Source organism: Cyrtonyx montezumae, unplaced genomic scaffold (assembly GCF_038088225.1).
Source record: "Cyrtonyx montezumae isolate F1298 unplaced genomic scaffold, pur_monq_1.0 scaffold_30, whole genome shotgun sequence".
NCBI classification, from domain to species: domain Eukaryota; kingdom Metazoa; phylum Chordata; class Aves; order Galliformes; family Odontophoridae; genus Cyrtonyx; species Cyrtonyx montezumae.
In genome coordinates, this window is record NW_027072035.1 from 11,704,158 (window position 1) to 11,722,361 (window position 18,204).

At 38.0% G+C, this 18,204-nt stretch overlaps 1 protein-coding gene across 7 annotated transcripts in view; it reads right to left on the reverse strand.

The window, feature by feature from the left end:
• Positions 1 to 18,204, reverse strand: part of DMXL1 (Dmx like 1) — a 77,764-nt gene that overhangs the window by 26,275 nt on the left and 33,285 nt on the right. For all 7 annotated transcript variants that reach the window (XM_065744285.1, XM_065744289.1, XM_065744288.1 and 4 more), the window contains 12 exons: positions 17,979 to 18,095; positions 14,372 to 14,596; positions 11,999 to 13,687; positions 11,338 to 11,448; positions 9,972 to 10,141; positions 6,733 to 6,830; positions 5,974 to 6,139; positions 5,254 to 5,506; positions 2,300 to 3,390; positions 1,882 to 2,073; positions 692 to 768; positions 366 to 490 (listed from right to left, as the gene is read on the reverse strand). In XM_065744285.1, coding sequence (XP_065600357.1) covers positions 366 to 490; positions 692 to 768; positions 1,882 to 2,073; positions 2,300 to 3,390; positions 5,254 to 5,506; positions 5,974 to 6,139; positions 6,733 to 6,830; positions 9,972 to 10,141; positions 11,338 to 11,448; positions 11,999 to 13,687; positions 14,372 to 14,596; positions 17,979 to 18,095 — 4,314 coding nt within the window. The remainder of the gene's footprint in view (positions 1 to 365; positions 491 to 691; positions 769 to 1,881; positions 2,074 to 2,299; positions 3,391 to 5,253; positions 5,507 to 5,973; positions 6,140 to 6,732; positions 6,831 to 9,971; positions 10,142 to 11,337; positions 11,449 to 11,998; positions 13,688 to 14,371; positions 14,597 to 17,978; positions 18,096 to 18,204) is intronic.

An 18,204-nucleotide genomic window follows, 5' to 3' on the forward strand; every position in this document is an offset into this window, starting at 1 on the left:
TAGCCAGACCTAAGCTACAATCATTCTGAAATGGAGCACAAATCCATGCTTGAAAACAGCTTGAAAGAGTAAGAAAGCAGAATAGTGAGACTGACACACTGCCTGCAGCAGAGCAAGTACAGCTTCTGTGCTACAATGCCTCATGATACTTTCAGTTTATTGGCTCTTTTTTAATAAGAGACTCAGCTAGCAATTTTCATGAAGAGAAAGCAGTATTGGTCAAGTCATGAAATAACTGTAATCACTCACTTTTATGAGTATTTTGTTACAAATACTACTAGAAAGTCTAGATCATATATACATGCTCTTACAGTGCATCCTCACAATTTTTCATAAGAGGATAGAAACAAAACAACTGTACATACCTGGCCACTGAGCTGGTGATGTATTGGGAGTCACTGTTTCTTCCAATGTTGATCTTAGAGAATGGCGCTGAGTTAATAGCACTGTTTGATAAACTGTTCCAGTAAACTGATTTGCTTGAAATGAGCTGTAAAGCAGAATGTCACATAAACAACAAAAACAAAACAAACTGACCAACAAATGAAACACCTGTCTGGTTTAAATTTAATCAAGATATAGCCCTTACTCAACACAGACAGATGTCAGTACTGCCTCCTGGTGCTCTGTGTATTGTATAACCAGTGTAGTGAAAGAAACTTCAGTAAAAAATGTTTTTCAAAGACCTTACCTGTAGCTGTGGCCATCACAAAGACATTGGTAGATACAAGCAGAAAGTGATGCTGCTAAGTTATGCATTACGTAAATCTGGAAGACAAAGTTTCATGGAATGTATCACACTCAAGATGAACTGTGAATAGTATCATTGTATTTAATGCATACAGGCTTGTAACAGGGACACTCTTGTATAAGATGAAAGCACTGATGGCAAAAATCGCTAACAAAGCCCCTTCTATTTAAAATTCTTTTCAGCTAAGTCAATTCACTTTGCAATGAAAGGGATGGGAAGCACTCACAAACCCAAACTACCCAAAATCAAAGCTCAGTTATAGCTGCACTGCCTTCTGTTAAGAAATACAACCATCTTGAATCACTGAACAATGAGTGATTACACCCTAAGACAGCATGTTGCCTCAGAATTAAAGATGTTGTGCTTCATAAAGACCTTAATGCAACTTAGTTGTTGAACACTTTCCGTACAATTCTCTGATGCACAATTTACTTGGTATCATACTGAACTTTTTTTTTCTCATAACTGATATATATTTCATGTATTTTTAGACACACTTATGTATGTTTGTTTTCATAAATACTTATTTATCTGTATTCTCTGAAATCAGCCACAGATGAGGAATTGAGCAATCAATCCCCTGGCATTCTCCATAAAACCATAGTAAAATATAACACATACAAAATAGCAGGAAAGATTTAACCTAAAGTTTTAAATCTTAATTCCAGTTTCAGACTAAACACAATAGAAATCTTATAGAAAATTAAAAATAAATAAATAACGTTTTACTGTGAGAAATAAATACTGGCTGACAGAAATGTTTCTTTAGAATTTGCCACGCTTCACCAATTTTTATACTTCCAAATTTGATTCTACTTAGGTGTAGACTGAAGATGGTTTATCATTAAAATAACAGAAATTATGACTGTATTGTAATAAAGCCAACAGTGACACTGGTGGTGTTTTCATAACACAAATTATCTTGGACAAATATCTGAAGTAGATGGGCCCCACTTTTAGCCCAACATCAGTATTACAGGATAAAATATTTAGTTTTGTTACATATCAGGAAAGTACATTACACTGTCAGAAAAGCATTCATGCATGACTTTATCAAACTGGTCAATGACAACAACAAATCCAAACTTGTGTAAAAAAAACAAACAAACAAAAAAAAAAGAGAACCACACCTTGTTATTCTGAGTTTCTGGATGAGGCGGTGAATCTAGGTTTATTATGGCATGTAATATATCATGAGTTAAGTTACCAAGATGTAACAGTGGATTAGCCACCACTGTTTTGGCACTAGCGGTGCAAGCAAATAGGAGAGGTACGGAGCTTTGCTCTAGAAGAGAGCTGGATGGTATCTGTATTGACTGTTCCTAAAAACAAGCAAGAAACATTTAAACAAACAGAGTGATAGTAAAAGTTCCTAAAAAATAATAATAATAAAAAAGAAACCTCCACCTTACAGAATGCAAACTGTTACATTTCTAATAAAAACTATATATATACTATAATAGGAAAATTTGAATAATAATACAAAATGTTCAAAAACCTACAACCAACCCTTAGCAGAGAACTCACAAATCAAACTCCCCCACATACCTGCTGAGATTCCTGCAACAGCAGAATTAACTCCATTCTGACAGATGCCAAACCACCACCATGAGATCCATGGAGAATACAGTAACTAAGGAACATTCGTAGGAGAGATTGGTATTTTAGGAGCCACTGACGTCTCTTCTGAAAGTTTCCTTTCTGTAGCATGTTTTTTTGCTGGTTAGTTAAGTCTACAGTAGTTCCGTGTAATCCAGCCTCCTCTGGCAGCATGCTAATTCCAGTCTGTATTTCATCCACTTCAACACTATAATCACAGGTTTTTTGAAGAGCTATCACTTCTCTTTCAAGCCATTGATAAAGCTGGTACCTCAATTTCCCACCATCTACCTCACAACCAGAGGACAATGTACGAAGCTCAACCGTAAGAATTTTCAGGCATGCTCTAAACTTCATCTGTGCTGAAATTATATCTTCTGATGGGCTTAGAACATCTTTTTCATCAGTTACACTAAAAGATTCTGTGTAGCTAGAACTTGTTTCGTAAGATTTTTCATTTTTCTTCAGAGGTTTTAGTTCTTTCATTACCAGGGAAGAATCTTTATTCTCATCATCTTCATCACTGTCTAACTGTATCTTCAAGCCTTCGTCTTGGAATACTATATTTGGTTGGCTCCAGTCAAATGAAAGAGTTGAACTTGAATGTTTTCCTGATGAACAGTCTGAAGACGACCCCAGATCGTTTAAAGTCGGCTGTAACCAGTCAATGCTGGAAGACTCGTCTTTTATTTCCAACTCTTTAATGGGAGAAGATGGTGAGAAATCTTTACTAGTATCCATTAAGCTGGAGGATCTACAGAATGGCTTAGACCTTCTGACAACTTTGGGCATCTTTGTTAACACTTCTAAGGCCAACATAGGACAACCAGCTTTTAAATGAGCATACGCGGTGGTGAAGAAAAGTCGTCTTTCATCTAGGTTGATTTTGTCAGCTAATCCGCTTTCCGCTGTTAGGCACACATGTGTGGAAGAGGCAACGGAAGAGCCAAAATGACGCCTCAGCAGGAGAGGATGTGTTCTTAAGTAGTTGTAGAAGTTAAACACTGCAGGATTACAGCTTGCTGAGCCATTTCCTACATCTGAAAAGTTATTGCATAATGAGGAAAAAATTACAGTTCAGTACAAAATAACACATCTGAAAAGTTCCTAGTTCAACAGAAGACTTTTAGGTCTTAATATTCATTCTGTTGCTGACTTCACTGAAGTAATTTTTCAGCATCATCATTTGAATACTTGAGAAGGTAAGGAGGAAATCTAATCACTTAAGACAGAAAACAGAATAATAGCGTGTATAAGAAGTGTGATTTAAAAAAAAAAGCCATCTATTTTCATTGGAATTAGGCTTCTACTCCTCCAGTTAAAGGAGACCACATTCTTGTTGACAGCTTAAATTTTTAAAATTTCCAATACTAAAATTGTTCTAGCTTCCTAAGAAATTTTTAACTTGGGGGAAAAAAATATCCCTTAATAAATTTTGAACTAGTATTTTTAATTCTGTGTACTTCCCAACAAAATGCAACTTACATGAGAATCAAGGAATCTGTGACGCTTATATACTGGTATCAGTTCTGCATACAATAAATTAATTATGAATGAATTAAGCCTTCATAGATTTAATTTTCATGTTCAAAACCACAACAAGCTTGTACAATTAAGTTACCAACTTAACACATTATGAAAAGATTTTAGGAAAACACTGAAATACCAGGAGTAATCGCTACAGGACAATTCACAGCTATTTTCTGTCTGGATTAATTGAGACATACACCTGTTTCTGCTATGAGGAGTTATGACTCTAAAAATAACAGGTAACAGGAAAAGGTGTAAGAAAGATCACCTATTAAGACAACAATGCAAAATATGACATGAAAGAATCTAATCTGATTAAACAAGTATTAGTAGAATTTAAAAATGATTTGACAGAATCCTGTGACCAAGATCTAAACAACTGAACAACGTATCACTCATCTCAAAATCACTCTGAATTATTTTGCTGCTACTGAAATCAGTTTATAAATTAATATCCATAGCTCTGGGGATTGAGCCTTCATTTGTTAAATTTCTCTCACTAGCTCAAATATAAGCCAGCTATTATTTTAACTGAATTTATTTAGTTAAAATATTATTTAGATATTATTTAACTTGAAACATTTAACTTCAGGAACACTAACCTCAGGAATAATGGGCCCAAACTTTTCCAGTTAATGTACTTATAGAAGCATTTCCTGTCCTTCTTTGTTCCTCTTGCCAAGTCCAGTTACAGCTGGGCTTTGGCCTTCCTGATTCCATCCCTACAGAGCTTAGCAGCACTTCTGTGCTCCTCCCAGGTTACCTATCCTTTCTTCCACTACTTCTGCCTTTTCTTCTTGCTCCCCAGTTTGACTAGCAGGACTCAAGTCAGTCACACTGGTTTCCTGCCTTCCTTTCCTAACTTCCAACATTTGGGGTTGGAGAGCACTGTGCCTGAAGGAAATCTCTATTAAAAATCTGCCAACCGTGCTCTGCTCCCTTGTCCCTGAGGACAGATTCCCAGTGGTTGTCTTTACTAACTCTCTGCAGAGTTGGAAGCTGGCTTTCCTAAAATGAAGCTTCCTGATTTTATTCTTTACATGTCCAATATCCCTCAAGAGTGTGAACTCCACCACTGCTGAATCACTAGAGCACAGGCAACCTCCAACCCTGATGTCTCTTAACAGCTCATTTCCACTGGTGAGCAACAGCTGCCAGCACTGCACCACCCCTAGTGGGGCTGTCTATTACATGGCTTAAGAAGTTATCCGTGATATCTTCCTGGAGCCTCCTGGACTGCATATAGCCCATTATGCTAGGTGGTGAGTAAATGGATGCAGCACCCAGTCAAGTTCAGGCTGTACCCTAAGAAAATACTCATTAAATGAATAAATAGTTAAAACCAACCTAATAGTCAATATACTCATTCTTACCTCCTTCATCTTCAGTAGAATATTTAATCAAAGTGTCAAGAGCCTTGCTATAGTCTTCCAAAATCCAGTAACCCATACTTCGCAGAAAAGGATCACTGTACATGTTTCCTGTACTCTCCTTTCCAGAAAACACACTTCCCAAAATTCTCTTTTGTAGTACAGATTTGTAAGTACTAGATATTTCAAATTCTGACTCATAAAGCCTTGAAATTACAAGAGCCAATTGAATGTCATTCAGTTTTTCAAGACAGACCTAAAAGAAAATAAATACAGTTATATGACCAAATACCGTAATTTCTTCTTTGGTTAAAATGACTGTAAACAGAAATTTATGTCAGATTGACATAAATATGTTTATCAATTCCAAAAATAAAGCAGAAACTATGAATTAATTTGGAACCTTGCAATGGAAATCTATGTTGTATTCATATGTAGCAGAACAGAAATTTGAAACTGAGCTAATGGTATTTAACTTTTAGTATTATTACAAAGGTATTGACCATGGGACCTCTTCATTATTAGTAGAATAACAACTAAGATGTAAAGAAAAGATTTGTAAGTCATTAATGTATTGGTGGGGGGGTGAGAGTAAAAGAACAAACAAACTGGAATCTTCGGTAGTCATACTAACTAAAATAACAATGTGTCCAATGTATCTTCACACTCAATTTATTGGTAAGTTTAAAAATAATGTAACAAAGAAATTCATTATTTCATTACCTCCACTGCATCTTTTAAGTGTCCTGCCAACAAGAAAAATGCTGCAGAATGTTCAAACCGCTGTTTGCCAAGCAAAGAGAAAGCATTTTTTAATGCTGCTTTACGCCATCTGTCCTCAGTAAAGTTATTTCCAAAAAACTGTGTCATTTTGGTGTCTTTTTGGGATCTGCATATTGAATATAATTCATAAAAATATTATATGTTATTAGATGCTTTTTTGCTCTTTATTTTGTGAGATATCAGTACAGTTCATAATATTGAGTGCACAGGAGGCTTAGGTATTGTAAATTGAAAACAAATTAGAAAATATAAAAATTAAGGTAAGATCTTCGATAGCAAAGTGACATTACAAGCTCATTTTTAGGATGTTCACAAAGTTGAATGTTATCATGAAATGCCAGTTTGAAAGAAACACACAACTCAATTCTTTGAACTTCTGCCAAAATTACCACTGAAATCACTTTTCCTACTATTGCCATTCCAAACACAACACTGGCAGTCCTCTATAAACTAATGTGAATTAAGAAATGAACGAAATCAGAGTACATCTGAGACTAAAACTTGAATCATCTAGCATTAGAAATTACTACATTCCTAAATACAAGAATCTCAATAATTACCCATGCAATTCACTAATTTATTTAGAAATTGATTCTCAGCTTTCAGGGGTAACATTTGAGCTTCTTTTGAATCAGAACTGCATTCAACATTTCTTTCCCAAATTATGTCAGATATTAAGAAGACCTTGGTATCACCTACCTATACAAACCCCAGATCACAGCCTTCTTTTTCATTGCAAGGTAAAAAATGGCTGCATCAAGTGGATCATTGTTTCGTTGAAAGGCTGCTTTGGCTACCTGTAAAGACAATTCAACAGGGGAGAAAAAAAAAAGCACACAAGAATTTACAGCAAACTTAGACTGGACTCCTGATGCTTCCATACCCTGTGTTTCACTGAGCTAAGATGTTCTTTAACAAAATCCCTCTTCTCACTCTGGGTCTAAAGGATGAGTGTAGCTACCACTGTTTCAACCCATTGTTTTATTAGAGAATCTTTCAGATTGGAAAAGTCCTTCTAGATCATCAAGTCCAATTACTGACCTGACCCAATCCCATAACTTATCCATGTCCTTCACTGACATGTCTACACACTGCTTCAATACCTCCAGGGATGCAGACTCCAGGACTTCCCTGGGCAGCCCATTCTAATGCTTGACCACACACTGTAAGGAAATTCCTCATGATAACCAACATAAGCCTACTCTGGCACAACTTGAGACTGTTTCCATGTCTTCTATCACTTGCCATTTGAGAAAAGATACTAACTCACTCCTTACTGCAATCTCATTTCAGGTAATTGAAGAGTAATAAAGACTCCCCTGAGCCCCCTTTTCTTCACACTGAAACACTATCCAGATCACTGATAAAAAATTTAAGCAAAACTTATCTTAAAACTGAGGCCTAGGAAATGTCACAGGTAACATGCCACCAATTAGACTGAATTCCATTCACTACGGCTCTTTGAGCCCAGTCAGCCAGCTAGTTCTTCACCCAGAGAACTGTACACCTATCCAAGCCACATCAGACAGTTTGTCCAGAAGAATACTTTCAGAGACTGAGTCAAACATTTTACTAAAATCCAACTAGACAGCATCCACAGCTTTCCCCTCATCTAGTAAGTGGGTCCTCTTGTCGTAAGAGATCAGGTTAGTCAGGAAGGACCCAGGAAGTCATAAACCCAGGAAGGTTGTGACTATTCATTTGATTCTCCTTTATAATGCCATTTACAAAAATCTTCACCACAACCTTCCAGGCACTAAGATCTGACCGACAAACCTGTAGATCCCTGGAACTTCTTTCCAACCCTTCCGACATATTAGAGTCACAATTACTAACCTCCGATAAAACTGAAAGCCAAGTGTGCTGGAAAACTGGTAAACACTTTCCCCACCTCCTTCAGAACCCTTGGATGAATCCCAATCTGGTCTCACTGTAGTGAACAGTCAAATGCTTAAACACGTCACTTAGAGTTTCTATCTGGATTATAGGAGCTTCATCCCACACCCCATCACCATCTTCCAATTCAGGAGGATGGGTACCTTGAGAGTAAATGGCCTTACAAATAAAGGCTGAGGCAAAAGAAGTAGGAAGTACCTCAGCCTCATCCTCATCTTTCATCACATTTCACATCATATTGTACAAAGAACAGAGAACGCTCCTTTTACTGATGAGTTATCTATATAAACTTATTTTATTTTAGTCTTTTACTGCACTGTTCAAACTGAATTCTAGTTAGGCTTTGTCCTTTCTCACTTTCTTTTATCTTTTACTGCACTATCCAAACTGAATTCTAGTAGGCTTTGGCCTTCCTCATTTTCTCACTGCACAACTTCACGAGAGCTCTGTAGTTTTTATGAGTTGTCTGTCCCTTCTTCCAGAACTCATAAATTCTCTTTTTCTTCCTGAGTTCCTAAGAAGCTCTGTTCAGCCAGACTGACAGCTTGACTTTATCCCTAGCCAGTTTTACTTCAGGTACACTGGGACAGTCTGCTCGTTCACCTTAAAATTACATTTTTTTAAGAAGGTCCAGGCTTTTCAAAACAGACTCTCATGGGACTCTGTCAACCAGGCCTTCAAATAGGAGGAGATCTACTACAGATTTACAATTCTACTAACCACCTTCCATACTTCACCAAATATCAAAAACTGTAATTTCATCTGTTCCAGTGCCACATCACCCCAGTAGAATTTCTTCCTAATATCTAATCTAAATGTATCCTCTTTTAGTTTAAAAGCTATTACCATTTGTCATATCACTACAATCCTAATAAAAAAAAAACCTCTCCCCAACTTTCTTTTAGGCCCTGTTAAAGTACTAGATGGCCGTTACTAGGTTTCCCTGCAGCCTTCTCTTCACAAAGGCTTGCAATCTCAATTCTCTCAGCCCATCCTCATATGAGAGGTGCTCCAACCTTCTGAGCACCTTTAGAGCTCTCTCCTGGACCTTCTTTAATAAATCCTATCTCTCCTGAATAGCCTATAATCATCTGTGGCTGCTCTCTAGGTATGTGAACTTGATCCACCACAACTCAACATCTCTTCTTCCTTCATCTAGAACTGGAAAACCATTAGCTAAAAGCATTTTTATTAGATCAAATTGGAAGGCCTACAATTGAAATCAGTTCCTGAAATTATAACAGCATTAACATATTAGTTACTCTGGTAATCAAAAGATAGATGGAGACTAGTAGAGGCTGGAACCCATCACAATAGGAGAAGATTGCTTTTGAAAGCTGAAAAGGAAAATGGGCAAGTGTAAGAGTAATCCAAGACCCAGGTAAACTGACCTAAGATGTAGACCCAGGAAACTTCAATTTTTAATTATTCTTTTTTAAACACAAGGCAAGTAATTCTCTTGAAATGATGACTACTTGCTGAAGACCAAACAGTAGAAGCAGAGACATGCATTTTATCACTTTGTGCCTTGTAGTCAAATTATCTTGAGCATGTCATTTTCTAGCTCAACACTTTTGGCTCTTCCAAGAGCTTAAAACAAGTGATAGTGAGGTTAGGAACTGCCACATCTGTGACAATGAAAATACATAGTTATTACAGAGAAGGCTTTGTTGACATGGAAATACATCAACTTGCAAGACAGAAGTATGGTAGCATAGTTGGCTTGAAGTCTGATAGGTTTTTAACAGTAACATTCTACCATAACTTGTTTCCTAACATAGAAAGGGCCTTTGCTATAGAAAAACAACTATAAGCTCAACCTGAATACTGAGCATCTATTATTGTACTGTAACAAACAAAACAAGAAGTTAAATATAAAATTGGACATTCGTACAACAAACTATTCATTGTAAATACAGCATGTAATATTCAGAAAGCCTGGACATATTTAAAATTTCAAACTATGTACATGGAAACTAAATACCAGATGACAGTTATTTGAAAAGAAGTTTTGTAATTTTGTTTCAGAGCACTATCTTTACCTTTTCTATGCATTTCCGCAGGCTATGGATATTTCGGACCCACCATCCTATACCCATAGCTCTGAGTTCTGACCATGTTGGATCCCCTTTCTGCATTGCAGGGAGCATGCTCAGTAGTTCTTCTTCCGCTACCGAATGAAATGCCCAGGCAAAATGACTGGTAGATAAGCCTAAATATTCACAATTAAAAAATAATAAATAATTGCAAGGAGGAAGAGGGGTTAAGAGAGATGGAAAGCACAAATTGCTTATTTTGAACTTCAGAGCGAGATACTAATGACATAGTAGAAATTTAAGAATATTTTAAGCACTGCATACTAAATGTTTTAAAAATCACACGTAGATAAAAGCAATTTTTTCCACTTTCAAACAGTTCAGATAGTTTGCGAAGAACAGTTACTCACTGAAGCACAAAATATAACATTTGGCATGTAGATTAGCTATAAAACAAAGTGCAACATGTTGATTAACTTTTCTGTTTTTTCATTACATTTACTTAGATCGGAAAATATGAAGTTAAAGATTACCACACTAGAAAACAGATTTGACAACAGGGGCATGCAAGAACACTGGAAGACAAAAGCCATGACATGAGGTAGACAGCAACTACTAATCAGGATAAAAGCTAGTTATGGATGACTGCCACTCCAAGGATGACAATGGGATCTTGCTCTGCACTGAGGCACCGTCAGCTGCATTTCTGCAGGCACACAAGAGGCATTTCTAATTCCCACCAATTCTGGAACTAAGAAGACATGTACGAATTTCAATTTGAAGGATACCAGCAGAGACCTACATCAATAATACTGTGCAACAGTTCTGAAAAGTTCCAACCTCCTGTGTAGCTGAGTAAGTGACCAAATGACTAAAAATGTCATTATTTGTTACGATGATTAATAGAAGGGTGAAGAAATAATCACAGCCAGTCCTTTAAACCTGGTAAGTCCTAATCAAATATCTCATTTTGTAATAGCACATTGGTACTAGTTAAAACTGCACAAAGGAAAATTTTATTTGAAATAGTTTACTGGATATTTACACTAGTGTACAAAAAAATTTTAGCATCTAAGAAGAGACGGATCTTTGTTTATTTCTTATTTTTTTTCCCCCAAGTATTAAAAGCCTAAGTCAATGAGTACTCTGGAATCTCTGCTTCATTATTCCTGACCAATGTTATTGGAACAACATGGTGCTACAGCTTGTTCTTTTGGGGAAATAAAATTGAAACTACAGAATTGTTATAGTTGGTTTTTTTTCCTTTTTTTTTTAATAACAGTATTACCTCATTGATTATGTACCAACGTAATACAAAACCACAAGTACTATACTGAGTAACATTCACTTCAGTTAAGAACACATCAGTTACCTTGGTGAAGCAGTTGAGCTCGATGTGCAGGAGGAAGCGAAGTTGTCAGAAACGTGTGAAGTCGAACAGCTAATAAAAATTTTAAACCACACTCATCAAGAGTTTCTCCACCTGCAATTAAACATGTTGGTATGCACTTCAGTGAAACTAATAAAAATATTCACTTGGTATCCTAAGAGAAGAAATACCTTATAATTTTACACATAATGTTGCTTTAAATTTAAAAATACAATAGCTTAATTCTTCCCTTTAATATAAGAGGAAAAATCTCACATCTACAAAGTCGTTAAGTCACTTGTTCAACTTAAAGCAAGAAATAACAAAAGATTTTATCCAATAAAACAAAATTATTTCTTGATTTCTCTGTGTAGCAAAACAAATACAGATGGTTAACAAAGCTGTCTCTTCAAAAGTGGAAAAGAAATAATTACAATACATGGACCACTGAAAAAATACTGGCATTAACAGTCAGATTTTATGAAACTCAGAGAATTACACTGAACTTTAAACACTTTGATGACATAGCAAATCATAGAGGATACACTTTAACACAGAACTAAAAAATGCTTCGACAAGCCACAGAAATATTTAAAAAATAACAGGAAAGTTCCAGAAAGAGTTGCGAAACAGCAATACATAAAATCCAGAAGAGACAGCTTACCCTGACTCTTGTCTCTGCTTTCTCCAATGTCAGTGCTGGTAGTAGCAATAGTATCTGCCAAGGCCATCAGTGACATCTGTTCCATTCTAGTCAGACCTGGCAAGCTTGAATGAAGCAAGTGACGAGAAAGAACTTGGGCATGTTCTGGTCCAAAGTAAGTTGGGCTAAATTGTGAAAGATCAATTACTTTTGGTTTTGCACTGTCTTCCTCTGCATCAAATGTTACAAGTTCATCTGTACTTATAACAGAATTTTGAAAGAGATCTTCATAATTGTCCTTGGGCATATCTTTTTGACTATTTTGACTATGAGACTTTTCTGAACAGGAATGAGAGGAATCATCATCTGCAGCAAGCAAAGCATACAATGGTAATGGCGGAACAGAGTCTATTTCAATATAGTCTGTAGTCTCCGTTTTGCTGAACGTTTTGGGATCTCGTGAAGTACTTCCACTAGCACTGATGGTCAGAGATCTAAGCCTCCTATCATGATTAGGTTCAGATTCATTTATAGCAACAACTTCTCCAGCAATGCACTTCACTAGATGAGACAGAATGGCTTTTGTTCTACGTACTTTACCAAGATCCATGAGTTCTAACAGCTGATGTGGATGGTACTGAGGTAAAGTGGGAGATAACGTATGAGCTGCTTCAAAAAGACCGGAGTCTTCCATTTCTGCAGACAGATCAAAGGCAGATCTTTTCCCACTCAGTTTCTGTGCAAGGCTGGTCATAGATCTGGTCAAGGTTCGCTTTGGTGGAGGCAGACCTGAGGTAGCTGACTGGCTTTCTTTCATTAAGCTAGTTATACTTGGCATACTGCAGGAATCTGTACTAACTAGACCCTGTCCGGCAGGAGGTTGCCACTGAGAATAAACATGCATTTCACAGTCCATTCCAACTACAAGAATGCCATCACGCACCCAAGACAGGGAGACTGGAAAAGGAGGTGACCCCTCTACCGAAGAAACCAAGTCAACAGAACGTAGGAGAACAAACCTAGAAAAGTTTGTAGCCTTTGAAGTAGTACTGCCAATATGGGAGATTACTACAGTCTCCTTACCATTTTGTTCTTGCATTTTCCCAGACAGCTGGCCAAACATATAAAGTTTTGATCCAATTCCCACTGTTAGAATATGCGAACCATCCTCCCTAGACATCCAGTCTAAGTGTACCAACTGCTTAGTGCTAGGAATAACATTATCACATGAGAGAGAAACCTCTTGCCTGTTATATGACATTAAATTATTATCAATACTAATAGCAGAGTCTAACATTGTTCCTATCTCATCCAAATGAAAAGTCTGTTCGAGAATCCAAGAAGAACCCCCTGTAGATTCACATTCAAAAATACTAACATGCATACCAAAGTCTTGAGAAAGGTGGCTATTTTTAGATGTTACCTGCTTGTATGCTACAGCTAATCGGTTTGTGTGTGCACAACTAACTTCAGTTGGCCTTCCTGGAACATTAATAGCACTACTACTAAGAAGTCCATCCTCAATCAGTAATGGCCATTCTTCCCATATGTATGTTACATCGCTGTGTACGTTATATTCTGGCATGGAAGAATCTGATGATTCACTGGTCACCCTGCATCTCCAGAATCGAACTTTTCCATCTGTGCATGAAGTAGCCAGCAGATAAGGTGCACGACAAACAGGGTATATGGAAGAACTACTCAGATGTCCTAAAAATAAAATATTTTTTTAATGGTGCAATTACAAAAACAAGCCAAAAGTAAAATCTTTTTTGTTATCATTTTATTATTTTAAAACAAAGTATTAGTACTTCCTCATAAAAAGGCTTGTTCCCAGAGGTTCACAAAGGAGATGATATTAGAAAATTCCTGTGGAACCATTTTAGCATTAGTCCCTACATCATTCGTTAAAAAGGAGTTAAATCACACAATATAAACCTGAATATTATTATCACTACCCCAGTTTTTGTGTTGTATCAAAAGACATCGACTTCTTCCCCCCACTAGAAAGAAGATACACTTCTATTATCTCTCCTATCAAACAAAAATGTTGCAGTCAGAAATCTAAAAATCTTTTCAGAATACCTTTTGAAAGACTTCTGTTTCCAACCTTAAATTTACATTTAGAAACCACCAAAAAGTAATTAATTACTGCAGAACAGATTTCTGTTTCTAAAATTTCTTTTATCATCAGAAGTTGGACTTAAAGAAACACTATGCTTTACAGTGTAGTCATCTTTATTTTAATATTATTTCCAAGATCCAGACGAAAAATAATAAATTAGGGGGGTGAGTATTAGCAAATCTTTCAGAATTATAATACTTGTAGATAGACCTAACAATACTAGATTAATCGCTGTGCTCTTGAGGAAGAAATAAAAAAAGATTACAAACCTGCCGAAGGCTTAACATTGATTATCTCCACTTCTTCTGGTAAACTCAGCTCTTGACTATACACCATTTTTGAAGACAGAGTAAGCCAGCTGGTGCTCTGAAGGTTTGCTCTACAGGCCTGAAACTTCTGAGTGAAAGGTGACTGTATCTTCTCTAGATCTGGTGAGGAATACAATTCTTCTGTTTGTGTTGCTGCTTCAGGATTATTTGAAGCAATCTTTTCATCTAAAAAAAAGTTTGCATTATTACAAAAAAGAATCTCTTTTAAACTAAGAGACAGTGTCAGTAGGATAGCTAAAAACTTGAGTTTCACTTTTTTTTTTTTTTTTAAATCAAAATTTGTTCATAAATTCAGATTAGGAGAAAATGTAATACACCTGAAATTAAATACTGGCACCGTGCAACTGTTCAGAAGTTATAAACTCCTTGAACAATTAAACTGTTAGAGACAGCAAAATTGCAGAAGAGACATACACGTGGGTTTCCATGGAAATTAATGCTTCAAGAGGCATGAAATATTTGCAGCTAAAGAAAATTAAATACAGACCGTTCTCCATGTCTTACCTCAAAAATCAGAAAAAAGTAGTTTTTTCCTGAAATTCTGTCAATATTCATTTTAAATGTACAATCTAAGATATCATGAGTTATGAATGCTTAATTTTTAATTTTTCTTAAAAAACAGTTTAAGTATGATTTGAAACATGTGTTCTTTGAAAAGAAGGAAAAAGTGAAACCCTTACCAGTAATGCTTTCACCATGTAAGCAGACTTGAAAATTTTACTTTCTGTAAAATGTTTCCTTACCTATTATAATACTTAAAATAACTTTTGAAATTCTGTCTTCGAAAGGAAGTGTGATAAGTATATACTGTGCAGAGGAAGCAGTCCATGAGGTTTCTAGAGTGTGTGGAAAATAGCTTCCTGACACAGTTGGTGTAATAAGTTACCAGGAGAGATGCCTTGCTAGACCTGCTCTTCACTAACAGAGAAGGACTAGTAGGAGATGCGAAGGTTGGGTATTATTTGGCAAGAGTGACCATGAAATGGTGGAGTTTGCTATTCTGGGTGACGTCAAGAGGATGACTAGCAAAACTGCTACCTTGGACTTCCGGAGGGCAGACTTTGACCTGTTCAGGACACTTGTTGCAAGGGCCCCTTGGGACTCGCTCCTGAGGGGGAAAGGAGTCCAGGAAGCCTGGACGCTCCTCAAGATCTTAAAAGTCTTAGAATCAAGAATCTTGAAGGCAGAGGAGCAGGCTGTCACTGAATCCCGTAAGTTGCGCCAGAGGGGAAGAAGACCAGTGTGGATGAACCGGGAACTTTTGTTGAGACTCCGAGAGAAAAGAAGAGTCTATGTCCTCTGGAAGATGGGACAGGCTACTTGGAGAGACTACAGAGAACTGGCCAAGATTTGCAGCAGGAAGTTAGAAATGCTAAAGCCCAGCTTGAACTTAGACTGGCTACTGCAGTAAAGGAGAACAGAAAATCCTTTTACAAATACATTAACAGCAAGAGAAGAACTAAGGAGAATTTCTCTCCTTTACTTGATGCGGCAGGGAATGTAACCACAGAGCATAAGGAAAAGGCTGAGGTTCTCAATGCCTTCTTCACATCTGTCTTTAATAGACAGAGCAGTTAACCTCAGGGTACTTTTCGCCCTGACCTGGAAGTCTGGGATGGAGCACATAATGCACCCCCTGTGATCCAAGCAGAGACGGTCAGAGATCTACTCCTCCATCTGAACTGCCACAAGTCCATGGGGCCAGATGGGATCCACCCAAGGGTGCTGAGGGAGCTGGCAGAGGTGATTGCTGAGCCACTTTCTACCATTTATCAGCATTACTGGTTATCTGGAGAGGTTCCACAAGATTGGACGCTTGCTGATGTGACTCCCATCTACAAGAAAGGCCGTAAGGAAGACACGGGGAACTACAGGCCTGTCAGCCTGACCTCGGTACCAGGGAAAGTTATGGAGCAGATGATCTTGAGGGAGATCACACGACACGTGCATGGCAACTAGGGGATCAGACCCAGCCAGCACGGGTTCACCAAGGGCAGGTCGTGCTTGTCCAACCTCATCTCCTTCTATGACTGGGTGACCAGACAGGTAGATGAGGGAAAGGCTGTTGATGTAGTCTACCTGGACTTCAGCAAGGCCTTGGACACGGTCTCCCACAGTATACTCCTGAGGAAACTGGCAGCCCGTGGTGTGGACAGGTTCACTCTTCTCTGGGTGGAGAACTGGCTGGAGGGCCGTGCCCAGCGGGTAGTGGTTAATGGAGTTAAGTCCAGCTGGCGTCCTGTTACGAGTGGTGTCCCCCAAGGGTCGGTATTGGGGCCCATCTTGTTTAATATCTTTACTGATGACCTAGGCAAGGGGATTGAGTGTACCCTCAGTAAGTTTGCAGATGACACCAAGTTGGGAGGATGTGTTGATCTGTCTATGGGTAGGGAGGCCCTTCAGAGAGATCTGGATAAGCTGAATAGCTGGGCTGAGCTCAATGGGATGAGGTTCAATAAGACCAAGTGCCGGGTCCTGCACTTTGGCCAAAGTAACCCCATGCAATGCTATAGGCTTGGGGCAGAATGGCTTGAAGAATGTGGAGAGGAAAAGGACCTGGGGGTGTTGGTTGACGCTCAGCTCATGTGCCCAGGTGGCGAAGAAGGCCAACAGCATCCTGGCCTGTATTAGAAATAGTGCAGCCAGCAGGAGCAGGGAGGTGATCATCCCCCTGTACTCAGCTCTGGTACGGCCGCACCTCGAGTACTGTGTTCAGTTTTGGGCCCCTCACTACAAGAAGGACACTGAGGCCCTGGAGCGTGTTCAGAGAAGGGCAACAAAACTGGTGAGGGGTCTGGAGCACAAGTCTTATGAGGAGCGGCTGAGGGAGCTGGGATTGTTTAGTCTGGAGAAGAGGAGGCTCAGAGGAGACCTTATTGCACTCTACCACTTCCTGAAGGGGGGTTGTGGTGAGGAGGGGGTGGGCCTCTTCTCCCTGATAAATAATGACAGGACGAGAGGGAATGGCCACAAGTTGCGCTGGGGAAGATTTAGATTAGATTTGAGGAAACTTTTTTTTTCTGAAAGAGTGGTCAGGCACTGGAATGTCCTGCCTAGGGAGGTGGCTGAGGCACTATCCCTAGCGCTGTTCAAGAAGCGTTTAGATGAGGTGCTAAGGGATTTGATTTAGTAGTTCAGTGGGTAGGGATGGTGTAAGGAAGATGGTTGGACTACATGATCTTGTAAGTCCTTTCCAACCTAATGTATCTATGAATCTAAGTAACAATTTGGCTTAAAATACGGGAACATGCATTAAAAACTCCTCTGGTGTGTGGTCAGTGTCCAAACTCAGTTGCCTTAAAATCCTAGTATAGCTAAACTTCATACTTTAGTGGTACTTCGATGGTGTGAAAGAGAATTAGATTTCCATACTTTAGATGTGCAATAATTATAATTTTAATCATTGATGTTCAGGTATTTCGGACTATTTCGATTCTTTTCAAAAGCTGAAATATTACTTAGGAAACCCCCTAATAGCAGATATATTCACAAGAGTGACTTTTTTTTTCTTTTAAGAAATGTCTACTCTACAAGAAAAAGGGCTTACCTACTGAGACTGGAATTGACTTCAAATGTAAATGCCACATATGCAGTAATGAACGGTTTTGTGTATACTCTATTACTATCAAGTAGAATTTTTCAGAGAATCCATTCTGCTGTTTTCCTGATGAAAATCAGAACAAGAACATTTTATTTCAACTATATTTGCCAGCTAGCAAGATACTGTGAACTGATGCTCATATGCAATGACTGTATCTAAATCCTTTATACTA